The 14,048-nt window shown below is 29.2% G+C and overlaps 1 protein-coding gene across 1 annotated transcript; it reads right to left on the reverse strand.

The window, feature by feature from the left end:
• Positions 1–184: 184 nt before the first annotated feature.
• On the reverse strand, positions 185–2,501 carry LOC106761131 (probable E3 ubiquitin-protein ligase RNF144A-A). Its single transcript, XM_014644642.2, has 2 exons — positions 1,435–2,501; positions 185–631 (listed from the first exon to the last, which is right to left on the reverse strand). The coding sequence occupies exons 1-2, from the start codon at positions 2,364–2,366 to the stop codon at positions 553–555; spliced, it is 1,011 nt and encodes a 336-aa protein (XP_014500128.1). The 5' UTR covers positions 2,367–2,501; the 3' UTR covers positions 185–552.
• Between the last annotated feature and the right edge of the window lie 11,547 nt (positions 2,502–14,048).

Here is a 14,048-nt window from a genome sequence, read left to right on the forward strand (position 1 = left end):
TTTTTCCAATAAAGATCTGTGGTGATATAAAGTAAGTTTCAACACATTACAATTCCAATCGAAGTTTTAAAATAATTCTATTAAATTTATAAAAATACTGGTGACACATAGAAGAAAAATCCAATTACATCTCCCAAACACAGACTATTTCAAAAGCTATCACTCTGTTGGGTATTTTTAAATTCAAAGGAAGAACTACTTCATATTCAGTACTTGTTAGGTGCTTTTAACAACTAATGTTTCGTTCCTTTTTTTTCATGTACATCCTAAACAAACTCTGCCCTATTGAAACTAATTAGACACAATAAATAAATAGAAGGAAATGAACCTTAGAGCTGTCAAAGATTCATAGGTCTCATGCATTCATAAAGTCACACTGAAAACATATGGACATTGTGTTCTGACATTTTTAAAAAGTTATATAATAATAAGCTGTACATAATAATATTTATGTATATATAATGAAGTCAGTAGGTGAGAGGAATTAGAGAAGAATTTAGATTAGCTTCCATGAGATGGTACGTTTGAAACTTCCTTGCTGCCGTAATAATATTATCTTCTACAGGAGGAGCAATAATGGAGGTTAGATGAGTTAGGAACCCCACAGTTGTAACAGAAGGCACTCCCACACCTGAAACATAAAATTAAACAAAAATTCATAAATGTATTCTGAAACATTGACATCAATCAATGAATTTCCCACCTCTCACTTCTCCTGTGGCAAGTAGATGAGATGATTAGACTAAAATAATATGTAAGAACCTCATGCTTTAGAAAGATTATGTGAATGATGAATCTTAACCCTTTATAAGCTGATATGCTCGCATAAAGAATGTCAAGCCAAATCGACGAAAAAAAAAAGTAAATAAATGTATTAACTGCAGAAAGCAATAATTTATTGGTAAAGTTGGAGAGTAAAAAAATAATGCAAAACAGACTTATCAATAGTCATGCATGGTTCTTGATATGAACCACATGGAAGCCAAATGTGACACCTAACAGAACATTAACATAAAAATTTAAAACACTGAAATATGTTTTAAAAAACCTGATTGTGAGTCATTTTCCTGATTTTGACATGATTATACAGACAAATGAATCAGGAAGGCTGAAAAAAATGTGCACTTTGAGGATGTTCTCAATTACCAATAATAACTATGGACAGAGTATGCCATATTTCGTCTTTTTCAATGAGATGTTCAAAATTTACCCAATAAAAACGAGAAGACAGAGGGTGGTTGAAGCCAAACCATAGCGGCTAATTCTCATTGTAATTTACACAAAAGTCCTGATTCACATGGTTTTAGGATAAAAAAGATAATAGTTTGCAATGCACAAACAGAGAAACATGACTGAAAAAAACACTCCCAATGGAAATCTATTGTCATTACAATATATACAATAAATTTGTGAAACTGTATGAAGCTATGTTACCTGCATTTCATGTACATACAGCCAGAGGTTTTGGCGACGTAAATCCGACAAGTAGGGCACCTCTTCCACATCATTTGCTTGGCAAGGTTCCTCAGCATCAAATCCTCTCTTCCCCTCTCATCGGCGTTCAGTTTCTGAAACTCTTCACAGGGTATGTCCTCGTGCCAGGGTACCCTACACAGCGCACAAAACAGCCTCCCACAGTTAGGACAATTCGATTCTCTGATACCCTCATCCTTCTCCTCGCGAATCAATAGCACAGAGCAATCTGGAAAAGGACAATAGAACTTCTCCTCCACAGAAATCACAGCCTCACACAGGGCTTTACCCCACCGATCCAAAACCTCAGGCGCGAGAATCGAACGGCAATCTTCGGCTTCCAATAATCCCCTGCACCGCGGCACAGGGCAGCCTATGTTGACCACGTTGTCCTGGAGCTTCGATTCGACATAGAGCGCGATGCAGTGGTTGCAGTACGAGTGGCAGCAGCCGCTGATGAAGAAGGCTTCCTTGGATGTTTTGGTTTCAGCGCAGATTTCGCAGTCGAAGGGGGCTGCGTTGGAGGATTCTCCCCTGAACCTTTTCCGTTTGCCAAAGGAGGTGTTTGCGGGAGTGAAGTTGAGGATACGTAAATCATCGTCGTCCTCGGTGTCGGAAAGGTCGATGACGTGGACAGATTTGGAAAAACCGTCACGTTGCTCAACGGAGACAGCGTTTGACCTGATCGTGCCTCGGAAGGAGATGGGCGTGAAAAAGGCCGAGGTAGTGGAATCGTCAACGTCAATCACTTCCACTGAGTGAGGAAGGGGAACGGGAACTCCGGTGGTTCTGCGATTTTTCTTGTGCGACGTCGTTTCATGGTTGAGAGGGGTTGCCGGCGGAGTCATGATCGGCAGCGGCGGTGGCGGTGACGAGGTTTGAGGATTGGACATTTTGGGGATTTGAGTGAGCCGAGAGGAGAGTGAAGCTCCACTGCAGTTAGTAGTTGTGAGTCTCGCTGCCTTCTCTTGCTTACGATGTACGTCTCTCTCTTATTAGGTTCCTAACCATATCAAATAACATGTTTCAAATTTCAAATATGTGACTTATCCTAAATACAAAAATATATTCTTTTTTTAAGTGTTTGTGAAATTAATTTCTCTTTTCTTCTTTCTTTTTATCCACATTTTTTTACTATTTTATTGTTTTCAAGTCTTTTAAGGTATGTTCACATACAAAAAAGAATTCCATATACAGTGTGAATTAATTTAAGATTAAAGTTTGTGAAAATATTTATACAATAGATTAAAAAAGTGTTTTAATAAATAAAATTAAATTATCATCATTTTATTATGAAAAATAAACATAATATAAATAGTATAAATTATATTGAAAATAAATTAAATTATAATTAGGAAGATAAAATTAAAATTAAAAGAAAAATGCAGAAATAAATTGTAATTATATTTTTTAAATAAGATTTTTATATTAATAATAGAAATATTGCTAACACTATAATAATTAACAATAATTAAGTTTTAATAATAAAGTTATTATAAAATAATGTTATTGTATATAAAATGAAAGAGTCGATTCAGCATATCAACAACATAATCTATTCAGCATCAATTAAGAATCGATTCAGCAGACAACACAACCGATTCCACCAACGTCGGAATCGAATCAAACCCCTCCTTTACACACCCAAAATGCATTCCCTGGCTTTCACTACACTAGAACCAAGAATGTGTTACACTGCATGCATGTAGGATTCAGTCCTAGAAACAACCTTATTTCAAATTTAAATGAGATTATTTTCGACTTTGGTATAATCTCAACGGTATTTATCTTACTATGCCAGAAAACAAAAAACTTTTTATACTGTTAAAAACAACTTTTTATAACTAATTTTTGAATTCATACATAAACATTTCAATTTTCTGTAAAAGTTATTCTCAGAGCATATATAAACCGTTTCACTTTTATACTAATTGGAACTCTAACGTAAGACTTTTTATACATATTTTGACAATAATTAATATAAAAGTAAGATTTTTTATGTTCGTTTTGACAACAAAAAATATAAAAAAAAATATTTTTTTTAATACCAGATTTGTATATGGCTTCATATACAAACTTACATAAAATTTAATCTTAACATAAACAAATATATATATATATATATATATATATATATATATATATAATAAATAAAATAATCAATATTATTTCTACTATTAATATAAAAATAGTTGCTAGTTCAATTTATAATGAATTCATATAATATTAGAATAAGAATTTAGATAATTCAGAGAAATACAATATAAAATAAAGAAAAAGAAAGCAGGAAAGTCTTCACATAGTACTTTGAGGATTGCAATACTTCAGGGCATACGATAATTTATAATCAGCCTGTCAAATTAAAATATAAACTGTATAAATGATTTCATAAAAAATTTCAAAGGTTATATTTTCATTGTTGTTTGTTGTTGAACGGTTGGATAAATACAATTCAGGTAAAATTGGAAATGAAACACCGTGAGAGAATAACAGCAATCAGCATACAAGCAAGTCGTAATTACTTTTGATTTTTGTTTATGAAAGAAAATATGTTCATTATAGTGCATAGCTCTTCAACTCTTTTATTAAATTACCTAAAGTGTTATTTTCAATCATCCAAAGGTTAGTAATTTGAAAATAGTGACAATGTGGTTATTTTACTATTTTATCCCCTTTTTCTCTAAAAGGCTGATACAAGACTAGGGTAATATCCTTAAAAAAGAAATAGTAATGATAATAAACTTCAAACAAGAAGTACTATTATTTAAATTCAATTTTGGTATTCTTAGAGTTATTTAAGCTATCTTTTACAAGTAATATTATCTTTTAATAATCTTTACTTTGATGATAGGTTGTCTTATGATTATTTTGTTGATTTAAGTTCAAAGCTGTAAAATCTGAGTTAGAATTTCTGTTTGGTTGGGTTTGTACTAATTGTTAGTTTCTATTGCATCTATGATATTGTGATAAATTATATAATTGAATTGTGAAATTGTTATTTCTATATATTGAATTGTGATGCGAAAGAGAGTTGTCGCAGGCAGGATTGCAACCGGACTAAACAAACAGGTTTAAGAATTGATTTTGGAAGTTGCCATCATAATTTATTATGGAAAAACTATGGAAAATTCTTAAAATAAAAGTATGGTTTACAAAAAAAGAGATTTTCAAGTTCGAGAATCGGTTATACGTAAAGAAGGTATTAACACCCTAGTGCGCTTGCCCAAAGGTAGTACCTCTAATTAAATGTATAAAATTAACGTAGTTTTTCAAAATATTTAATTTTCTCCGATAAATAAAAGTAAAATAAAATAAAAGAAATTATTATGAAACAAAAATATTTTTTTTGTTTTATAAACCCGACAAGGATTGATCTTATGTCTACGTATAGTTCTTTATCTAGAAAAAGGTTTGTGAGTTTGTTAAAAAAAAAGGATTGTTTGAAATGTGAACCCGACAAGGATTGACCTTGCTCCTAATGGAGAATAAGAGATCACATAGTTTTGGTAAAAAAAATGTTTAGTTTAACAAAATTAACCTTTTTTTTTGTTTTAAATATTTTGTATTTTTTATATTCTAAGAACGGTGGGAAAAAGAAAGAAACCAGCCATAGGCCGACACGTACCCTTTATTTTATTATTGAAAAAAATATTATTTGTGTGTAGTAAAAAAAAACCTTTTAAAAAAAAGTTCAGAACACAATAAAAAGAAAAAGAATGGTGCAGAGATGCCATACATTTTTAGCTTTCGGTACTCCCTTATTTCTTCTTTGGCGATTGCGGTTGACAGAACCCTTATATGTGAGAACCTATTTTTTTCTATACTCTCTTACTTTCTATTGTTTCTGCTCGTCTCTCTCTTTTTTTTCTTCTCTCTCACAAAGTGCGTATTTATATACACACATTGCAATATTATTATGACAATCTTGCCTTAGTTAATAATTAATTGACAATAGACAAAATAGGAAAAGAAATGGTCTTGATTGCAAGAAAAATATTTAAAAAACATTCTAAAGTGATGTGTACTGCATTAAGGTGTTGACAAGAGTTATGAATTGGTTTTATTGGAAATTGTCTTTATGGATTTGATTTGGGTAATCTGATATTGGTTGAGTTAAGAATCTCAAATTTTATGATTTTTGAAGTGTTTGATAATTTGAACTAGTTAAAGCTATATCAAATTACACAAATCAAACTAAAAAAAAAAAGCATTAAATGCCACCAAAACAATAACTCATTTGAGTTGGTTGTCATTGGACAAGAGTTCTTCTTCTTGGGAGACACTAAAGTTAGAGCTCACTAAAATGGTTCCATTGGGTCCCGTAAATTAAATTAAATCCTGGGAACTCTAAGTGTCGTTGACCACTAGACTCGTTGGGTGCTTAGTCTAGCGTTGGTCACCACTTAGTTGGCGTTGAGTGTTACTCTTTTAGGGACTCCTCTGTTTGAGGGGCATTAAGCGGTAATAAGTGACTTTGGGCGATGACTGGGTGACTTTAAAAATGTTCTCATAATGGTTTATTTATGTATAATGTTTTTATATTGATGCTATGAATGTTTGAAATTTTTTAAGTTATAGTTTGTGTAGATGAATTAGTTTTGTATGAGATGATGGTTAATAATGATGAAGTAAAGTGTGACTTGTTTTGATGAAAGGAATTCCATGGAAAATTCCTATTTGTTGATGTGAGAGAGTTCAGGATTGAAGGTTATCTTGATACTCTACCAACTATCCAACTCATATAGAGAAGAGTGGTTGAGGGGTTTAGAGTGACAAAAGGTTCTAGTTTAAAAAATAATGTAGTTCTTATAACAATATAAGATTAACCTTGTGGGTGGATCCATCAAAAGTGCTAAAACCTCCCTAGACATGATATCAATGTATGCATATCGATAATTGAGTTTAAAAGAATATTTGATTATATAGTTTATATTTGTATGATTAGTTGGAGTGCATTGCATTATGATATTGTAAAACTAATGCGGAACAAGGAATCAGGACTAATCGTTGACCATTGTCACTATCACAATAATCCTTTGGTGTGTTTTTCAATTTCAAACCTTCACTTTCATAAACTTTGATGGCATGGTATATTGTAGAAGACAACAAATTTGATGGTGTAAAGCACAAAGCACCTTTGAAATTTATAGAGTTTTGCTCATCATAGAGTAATTGCTATAATAAATTGTTTTAAATTTTGTAATTACATATCAAAATTTATGTAACGATTCTAAAAATTGATTGACTAAATAAACCATATTTATGAAATAATTGATTTAAGGTTAATATCTTATATTTATCATGCATATTTGAGAAATTACCAACATATATAACATGTTTTATTAATATATGATGTCCTTTTGTAAATTAACTTACCTTATCTTGTTTGTTGATTTATTTTATGTTTGTGTTCTTCATTTTACAATGATCACTTTATTGAAATGAATATATAAAAATATAAGTTTAGTGTTTTTCTTTAAGATATGATGAGACAATTGGAGTTTTGAGACAATAGTAGATCTTATTAGTATATATCTTTGATATAGAACCATATTTTAGAAGTTTGAAGTGTATACGTCTTATATGCTTACTCGTCTTATGTGTTTGACGACCACACTAATATGAATTATATCTTGGATAAGTTGTTTTATAGATACTCACAATAAAATGTTTTATTTTAGTAGTATTATGTTATTAAAATGAGATGCTACAATAAACATTGTTATATTATTTTAATGAGTTCAAATTTAATATTTATTTTAGTTTTGATATAATATGTTTATTTCAGTAAAAATATATGTAATGTAAAGTATGATTTAAATGAATATAAGATTTTAAGAGGCAATGTAGACTTATGTGGAATAGAAAAAAAAATGTAATGGTATTATGAAAGAGTGATGTATAAAATTATTTTAAATAGAAAATTAAATTACTTTTACCATTTGTTTTATTTTTAAAGGTAACATAAGTAACAGTGAAGTTTTAAATATTAAAATTTTAAAATATAATTATCAAAATCAGAATGTATATTGTTATGGATATAATTTTAAATATAACATAAATTCTTTTAAAAGAAAATTTTAATAAATGATATATTGTAATGTAGTAATTAAAATATATTCACATTTTAAATGTTGATTTATTATGTTTACTTAATTTGTATGGTTTGTCTTTTTTTTTTCTTTTTTATAATTTATCAGCCTATAAACTCTTAGCTTTTTATTTTATCTTTTGTATTTTTAATAAATTTTATTATTTAATACATATTAATATATAGTTAAAATAAAAGTTAATTAATTCATTGATTCACTAGTTCAGTATGGTATACAGATTAAGTTTCTTAACCATCTAGTCTAGATTTGTTGTCATTTTTATTTAAATAAATAGTATTGAGAGGAAAAGACTTGTGTTGTTTGTACAGATAACTATTTTTTATTTTAACTTAGTATATAATTAAAAATTCAGATAAATAAGATACAGATGGTATAGAATTCCAATATACATTTTATATAACAAAATATTTTGTTATTAATTGAAATAAAAGCTTTTATGATAATTTAAACACGTGTCTTTATTGTTGTTTCATGTTCATAATTTTCTTTTGGTAACTACATTATCGTCTCTCTAATGTTTAGTTTAATTATTTTAAAAAATAGCCCAAAAAACAAATATATCAAAGTTGGCACACTTCCGATTTATAGAAGCTAGAATTAGATAAAAAAAACATTTATGGAAATAAATATGAACTTTGAAAATTTCATACGGGCAAATACATTTGTATTTTTCTCTTATTTTTTAATTAAGAAATACTTATATAATACAGGGAAAAAAAAATACTGATAAGGACTCTAATAATTGAAGGAAGTGTGAACATGTTAAATTGTTCATTATGACTTATTGATGCATACAACAATTAATGTAAAAAGAAGAAAAGACTTAGAAAAAAAGAGCAACTTTTGTCTTGCTTTTTCCCATGACAAAGTTAGGTCGGAGTTGCCATATAATATTTTAATTTAGAGGAACTTGACTAGGCACAAATCATATTCAACACAAAAGGAAAAAAAAAAAAAAAAGTGGATAAAGAAAGATAAAATCCAAAAGATATTTGGCTAATTAATAATTGGATTAAATATATTTTTAGTTCCTATATTTTGGGGGATCTTGGTTTTAGTTTCTCTTTCAAACTAAGGTGCAATTTAGTTCTTCAACTTTAGAAAACTCTGGTTTTAGTCTTTTTTATCAAATTATTTTAACTTTATTTGCTATTTTAAGCACGTTTCATTATAGCATTTGGATTGTTTACACTATTTGACACATTTTTGTTTCAATATTAACTGAGAAACACGATTGAAACAGCAAATAAAGTTCAAAAAAATTTGGTAAAAAAGACTAAAACCAGAGTTTTTTAAAGTTAAAAGACTAAATTGTACCTTAGTTTGAAAGAGAGATTAAAACCAAAATCGTCACAAAGTATGAGACTAAAAACATATTTAGCCCTTAATAATTATTGGTAGGAAACAAATTTCTTTCTTACTCATATATTTTCACTCTTCAATGTAGCATTATATATCATAAAAATAAATATTTATCTTTATCTTAAATGTAGATTTTTCTTTTATTATGATGCAGTGGATTCGTAAATTTTAAAACATTATGTAAACCAATATCCACTTATAAAAAAAAAAAGTATAGGAAAACAAAAAAACTATTTTCTTCAAATAAATTTAAATAAACATCCCTTTATACAAATAAGTAAGGATAAATAATGCACTCTCATTTCTTTAGTTGACTTTAATCCATTTTTTTCATATTTAAAAAGATGAATCGAAATACCACTCTCCCATACATTTCTCGTTTTCTCTATTTGTAAACAAACAAATATAAACAAAAAGTACTCTATTCCCTTAAAACAGCATCAGAGCATAATGAACTTGTCATGTTTAAAAAAAATCATAAATGGTTGTTCGATTCGACAAATTAACTTTTAATTAGGAATTACATAGTTCAATACATTCATTTACAAATTAAAGAGTAGATAATTCCAAATACTCATAAGAAATAAATTTTAAGCTTAAGCTTAATTTAACTTATAATGATTTATTAGATAAGATTTACTTTCAATTGATCTTATATTTAATCGATGTAAAATTTTCAATAAATATATTTACAACAACCGTCTTATTAAATTGTGAAATTATAAAAGAAGTAATTTTTACGTTCTCCTAAACACTTTTTTCCAGAATTAATACGGTCCATGAGACACCAAAAAGAAAGAACTCATGCTGATCAATGATTTTTAAATAATATGTTTGTGAATTTGGTAATTATGAATAATAGTGAATGGATGTTTCTAAGCCAATAAATGGAAAGGTGAAATAAAGGATAAAGACTTTATTGTTAATTATAGAAGTTGAGTCGATAATAAAGGAAAATGATATTTTAACACCAATTTTTGACACCATTTTAACACTGCGTGTCAAAATGTGGTTGGACGATTTTAAATTAAAAAAAAAAACTGAGACAAGGATATATTTGGAAGAGAAAAATTAAAGTTTTTTTTTAATTTGAAATCGTCCAACCACATTTTGACACGGATACAGTGTCAAAAGGATACAGTGTCAAAATGGTGTCAAAAAATTGGTGTTAAAATTGTTAATTATAGAAGTTGAGTCGATAATTAATGTGTGGTTCAGACCGAAAATAATAATAGAGTTGTGTGTAAGAAACCAGGTACGTTTAGAATAATAAGTTTCTTTAATATATTAACTTTTTGTGTAATGCGTTTTGCAAATATGTCCAAAAATACTGAAAAAAAAAATAGATATTTCAACTCAGGATCACAAAAATTGTTTTATCTATAGCCATAATAAAGAAAATTAAAAGTTCGAAAGAAAGACTTTAGTTGATGATTATTAGGGCTTAATATTCTTCTATTAGTAGGATAATATAAATAATGGACTTGCGAGAAAAAAATTTTAGTATCCTTATTTATGTCATGATGTTATTAGAAAAAAATATATGATTTCTCTACTGTTGACATATAAAATGTAGGATTTAATGGTTGAATTCACCCTTTACAAGGTTTTAAACTTAATATGAACTTATCATTCAACTAATAGTAACACACCTTTTCTTTGTCTTATTCATTCTTTAAATATAAATGTAATCCATTATATTTTTAAATTAATTTATCATTATATTTCTTACATATAATTTTATTTAAAATATTATATTAATTTATGTTTGTATCTTAATATTATAGATATTAATTAAGACATAAAGGTTAAGTGAATATTCATAAAGTCTTACCTCATTCATATTCATGAAATAATTAAATATTTTAAAGGCTATTTTGATGATGAGAAAGGAAAGAGGTAAGTAAATATATAATTTTGTTTCAAATATTCGTTATCATAACTTTTGATGATATAATATATTTTAAAAGAGAGTATATTTGATTACTCAAAGCATAAAGTACTTGTAAAATTTATAGAGTTTTGTTCATCACAAAGTAACTGTTATAGAAAATTGTTATCAAAATTCATGCAACAATTCTAAAAATTAATTGACTAAATTAACCATATTATCTTACATATTTTAGAAATTGTTTATCTCATTATCAATTAATACAAGTAACTAAATACAAGGATCATAATTACCTCCAAAAAAATAATATTATCTTTCCATTATATGAAGTCTTTCATAAAAAACTCTTAAGGATAATGAATAAATCATATGTTTATTTTAGGCCAAAGGGAAATTTCTCAAAATTAAAAAAAAATAAAATATTTGCATAATAAAATGAGAAAAAACTTAATAAAAGATTTTTCAAAGTAAAATTAATTATTCTCACAAAATTAAACCATAGTCCATTTGTCTTAAATGACATACCTATGGTCAAAGGATCAACAATCATCAACTCATTGATAATATGCTCAATGACCATTTAATTATGACTAGATATTTAATGTCAATGTGTATACTCTGACTTTCACTTCTATTATTATTAGCCATAAATATCTCAATAGGTATAATTTCAATGGCCTAGAAATTGAACCCATAACTCTAAACTAAATATAAAACTCATCAATCATACACTATGTGAAGTAGCCTCAAAACAAAAACGAATATAATGACATAAAACTTGTTTGTGGACTAAAATCTTACTCGGTTAATGATAAAATAATTAGACTATGTTCCTCTAAGAAATTTAAGAAATTTGAGAAATATAATTCAATATTTCATCCTAATTTATCATATAGATATAAGTAAATTTTTCTTGCTAAAAATTCATCATGTCACATATAATTAATTATAATTAATGTTTATTTTGTGATTATAAATATCAATCAATAAAAGATATTATGATTACTCTATAATTCCTTAAAATTATATTCACCTTTCAAACATTTCAAACAAATATCTACATCGACTATTGGAGTTTGTTATTCGGAGAATTACTGTTCAGTACAATAATTACACCATTATTAGTTTGTTTTTAGTTTGCTGAGACAACAAAAATTCTTGCCACTGTCAATAAAAGAGGCAGCAACTGGAGGGGAGACCAGAACTGGAAAAATCAGGGTCGTGGCTCTGGACAGGGAAGAGGCAGAGGCAGAAATGCTAACTATGGGAAGCAATGCTCATACTGCAACAAAATGAATCACACTGTGGATGAATGCTACTCTAAACATGGTTATCCACCTTGGTATAAAAAGAATGACGGGAATAATGAAGTGAAGGGAAGCTGGAATTCAGCCAATGCTTGCCAGAACACTACTGGACAAGAGACAGATCAGAAAAGCAACACAAGTACTGCCTTCAGTTCATTGACATCTGAACAAATGCAGAAGCTTCTCAAGATGATTGAGAAAGCTGATGAGCCTAGCCATGATATCAATCACGTGCAAAGCAATAATAAAGAGGATGATCCAGGTAATTTCTCTTGGATTGTTGATACTGGGGCCACTGACCATGTGACCCATGAGAAAGAAAATTTTATAACATTCTATAAAATTAAACCCGTCGCTGTCAGGTTGCCTAATAATACTGTCATTACAGCTGAACATGCAGGGACAGTCCAATTTTCTAGAGATTTTTTCCTTTTTAATGTCTTATACATTCCTGATTTTTCATTTAATCTTATTTCTGTTCAGAGTCTTACAGAAGACTTAGATTGCAATCTAATTTTTTCTTCTAAGGATTGTCAGATAAGGGAGAATTCTACGTTGAAGATGATTGGGTGTGCTAGCCCTTACAAAGGCTTATACTACCTACAAGCTTTTTCCAGTCCTGATCAAAGTTTTATTTCCAAATCTGCTTTATCCTTTAAACATGTTGACATAAATTTGTGGCACTATAGGTTAGGTCATCCAGGTCATAAAGTTGTAAAACAGATATGTGAACACTTTCCTTATGTGCAAATGAATACCAATATTGTTTATGATGTTTGCCACTATGCCAAACAGCATAAATTGCCCTTTCCTATAAGTGTTTCTTTATCTGTGGAATGTTTTGATCTTATTCATTGTGATATATGGGGTCCACTTTCTGTTTCTTCTGTTCATGGACACAAATACTTCCTTACTATTGTAGATGATTATAGCCGACACACGTGGATGTTCTTAATGAATAATAAAGGGCAGACTAGAAGTCTGCTGCAGAATTTTGTTATTAAAATTCAGAATCAATTTGGTAAGATGATTAAAACCATTAGGTCTGATAATGGCCCCGAATTCAACTATATTAATTTTTATGATTCCTATAGGATCAATCACCAAACTAGTTGTATTGAGACTCTTGAACAAAATTCTGTAGTGGAGCGCAAACACCAACATATTCTTAATGTGACTCGTAGTCTTATGTTTCAATCCAATTTACCCAATGCTTATTGGTCCTATGTTGCCAGGCCATGCTGTTTACCTTATAAACAGGTCGCCCTCTCCCATACTTAGTGGGAAAACCCCATATGATCTCATTTATAATGTTCCTCCCACTTACCTAAGTCTAAAAACCTTTGGTTGTCTATGTTTTGCTTCCACCCTTGAGAGTGGCAGAAATAAGCTTGAGCCAAGAGCTAGGAAGTGTATCTTCCTCGGGTACAAAAGTGGAGTTAAGGGGTATACGATCCTTGACATTCACACTAGAGAATTGTTCATAAGCAGGAATGTGGTATTTTATGAGGATATTTTCCCTTGGAAAGACCAACAGAATAGCGCAGAAGTTGATAATTAAGAAGCTGACAGAATTAATTTTCTTTGTGATCCTATGGACAAAATAGTCACTAACAGCGGTGCAGGATTTGTAGAAGGAGAAACAGAAGAAATTAACACTGACCACGGTAATATTGAAGATCAACCTAGTGACAATGGAGAAGCCCATAAGTGCAGAAGATCTGACAAAATTAGAAGGCACCCAGGATACCTGGATGACTATATACATCAGGTGAATCAATCCTTGACTTTGAATAACAATTTCAATACACCCTATCCCATTTCTGATTGTTTGTCTTGTGAATCTTTAACAGAAAAACATCTAAGATATATTATGGTTGTAGCTGCCAACACTGAACCTCA

This window comes from Vigna radiata, chromosome 5 (genome assembly GCF_000741045.1).
Source record: "Vigna radiata var. radiata cultivar VC1973A chromosome 5, Vradiata_ver6, whole genome shotgun sequence".
Lineage (NCBI taxonomy): Eukaryota > Viridiplantae > Streptophyta > Magnoliopsida > Fabales > Fabaceae > Vigna > Vigna radiata.